This window comes from Acanthisitta chloris, unplaced genomic scaffold (genome assembly GCF_000695815.1).
Source record: "Acanthisitta chloris isolate BGI_N310 unplaced genomic scaffold, ASM69581v1 scaffold21438, whole genome shotgun sequence".
Taxonomy (NCBI): domain Eukaryota; kingdom Metazoa; phylum Chordata; class Aves; order Passeriformes; family Acanthisittidae; genus Acanthisitta; species Acanthisitta chloris.
Genome location: NW_008685632.1, coordinates 4,092 through 4,881, shown reverse-complemented (window position 1 = coordinate 4,881; position 790 = coordinate 4,092). Strand labels below are relative to the sequence as shown.

Sequence of the window (790 nt, the reverse complement as noted above, 5' to 3'; positions counted from 1 at the left end):
GCCGAGTCATGTCGGGGATGACCCCTCGCTTCGACAGCCCCGAGGAGTCGCGATTTTGGCGCGAGAATTCGGAGCGTTACCCCAACCAGGTCTACTACAAGGACTACAACAGCCCGGTCTCGCAGGACGTCTTCGTCGCCGACTGCTTTAACATCACGGTGACCGAGCACAACATCGGCCCTGCTGCCAAGAAAAACACCTCAGAGGCTGGAGCAGCAGTGAACCAGACAGAGGTGGAGCTGGAGACCAGAGTGGTGACCAAGGTGATCCGGGAGATGTGCATCCAGCAGTACCGCGAGTATCGCTTGGCCTCGGGCATCAGGCTGCACCTCGCCGACACCTCCCTGGCCGTGCTCCTCCTCCTCCTCCTCTTTGCCATGCACTAATCCCCCCCAAAGCTTTGAGATGCCCCCACGGGGACCCCCCCGACCCTCCCGTTCTCGCTCGCGGTCGTCTTTGGTGAAGAGCCCTTGAGGGGCACCGACGTTCCCCAGCACCTTCCACGGAGTCTCTGGTTTAGGCAACTGGGTGAAAATTTTCCTTCTCCGCCCCGAACGTGTCCCTGTTGGAGTTGGATGTCCAAAAAAACCACGGCCTTCACCACATCCCCCTCTCCCCCTGAGAGGGGTTGGGCAGAGAGGAGCTCACCTGCTCCTTGGCATCGCTGCAAGAGCATTCCTGGAAATCCTCTTGGCTAGCAAGGAGGGTTTAATCTAATCCCCTCCGGCCTCCTGCCACCAAACCCCCTTTTCCTGGGGCACCTGTATCCCACGGGGGCTTCAGGAGGGGC

At 60.3% G+C, this 790-nt stretch overlaps 1 protein-coding gene across 1 annotated transcript in view; it reads left to right on the top strand.

The window, feature by feature from the left end:
• Positions 1 to 386, top strand: part of PRNP (prion protein) — a gene marked incomplete at its 5' end in the record, with an annotated part of 659 nt that extends 273 nt beyond the window's left edge. The window contains 1 exon segment of the mRNA XM_009079858.1: positions 1 to 386. This exon segment is cut by the window's left edge and continues 24 nt beyond it. Within this exon segment, the coding sequence (XP_009078106.1) occupies positions 1 to 386 (386 nt within the window).
• Between the last annotated feature and the right edge of the window lie 404 nt (positions 387 to 790).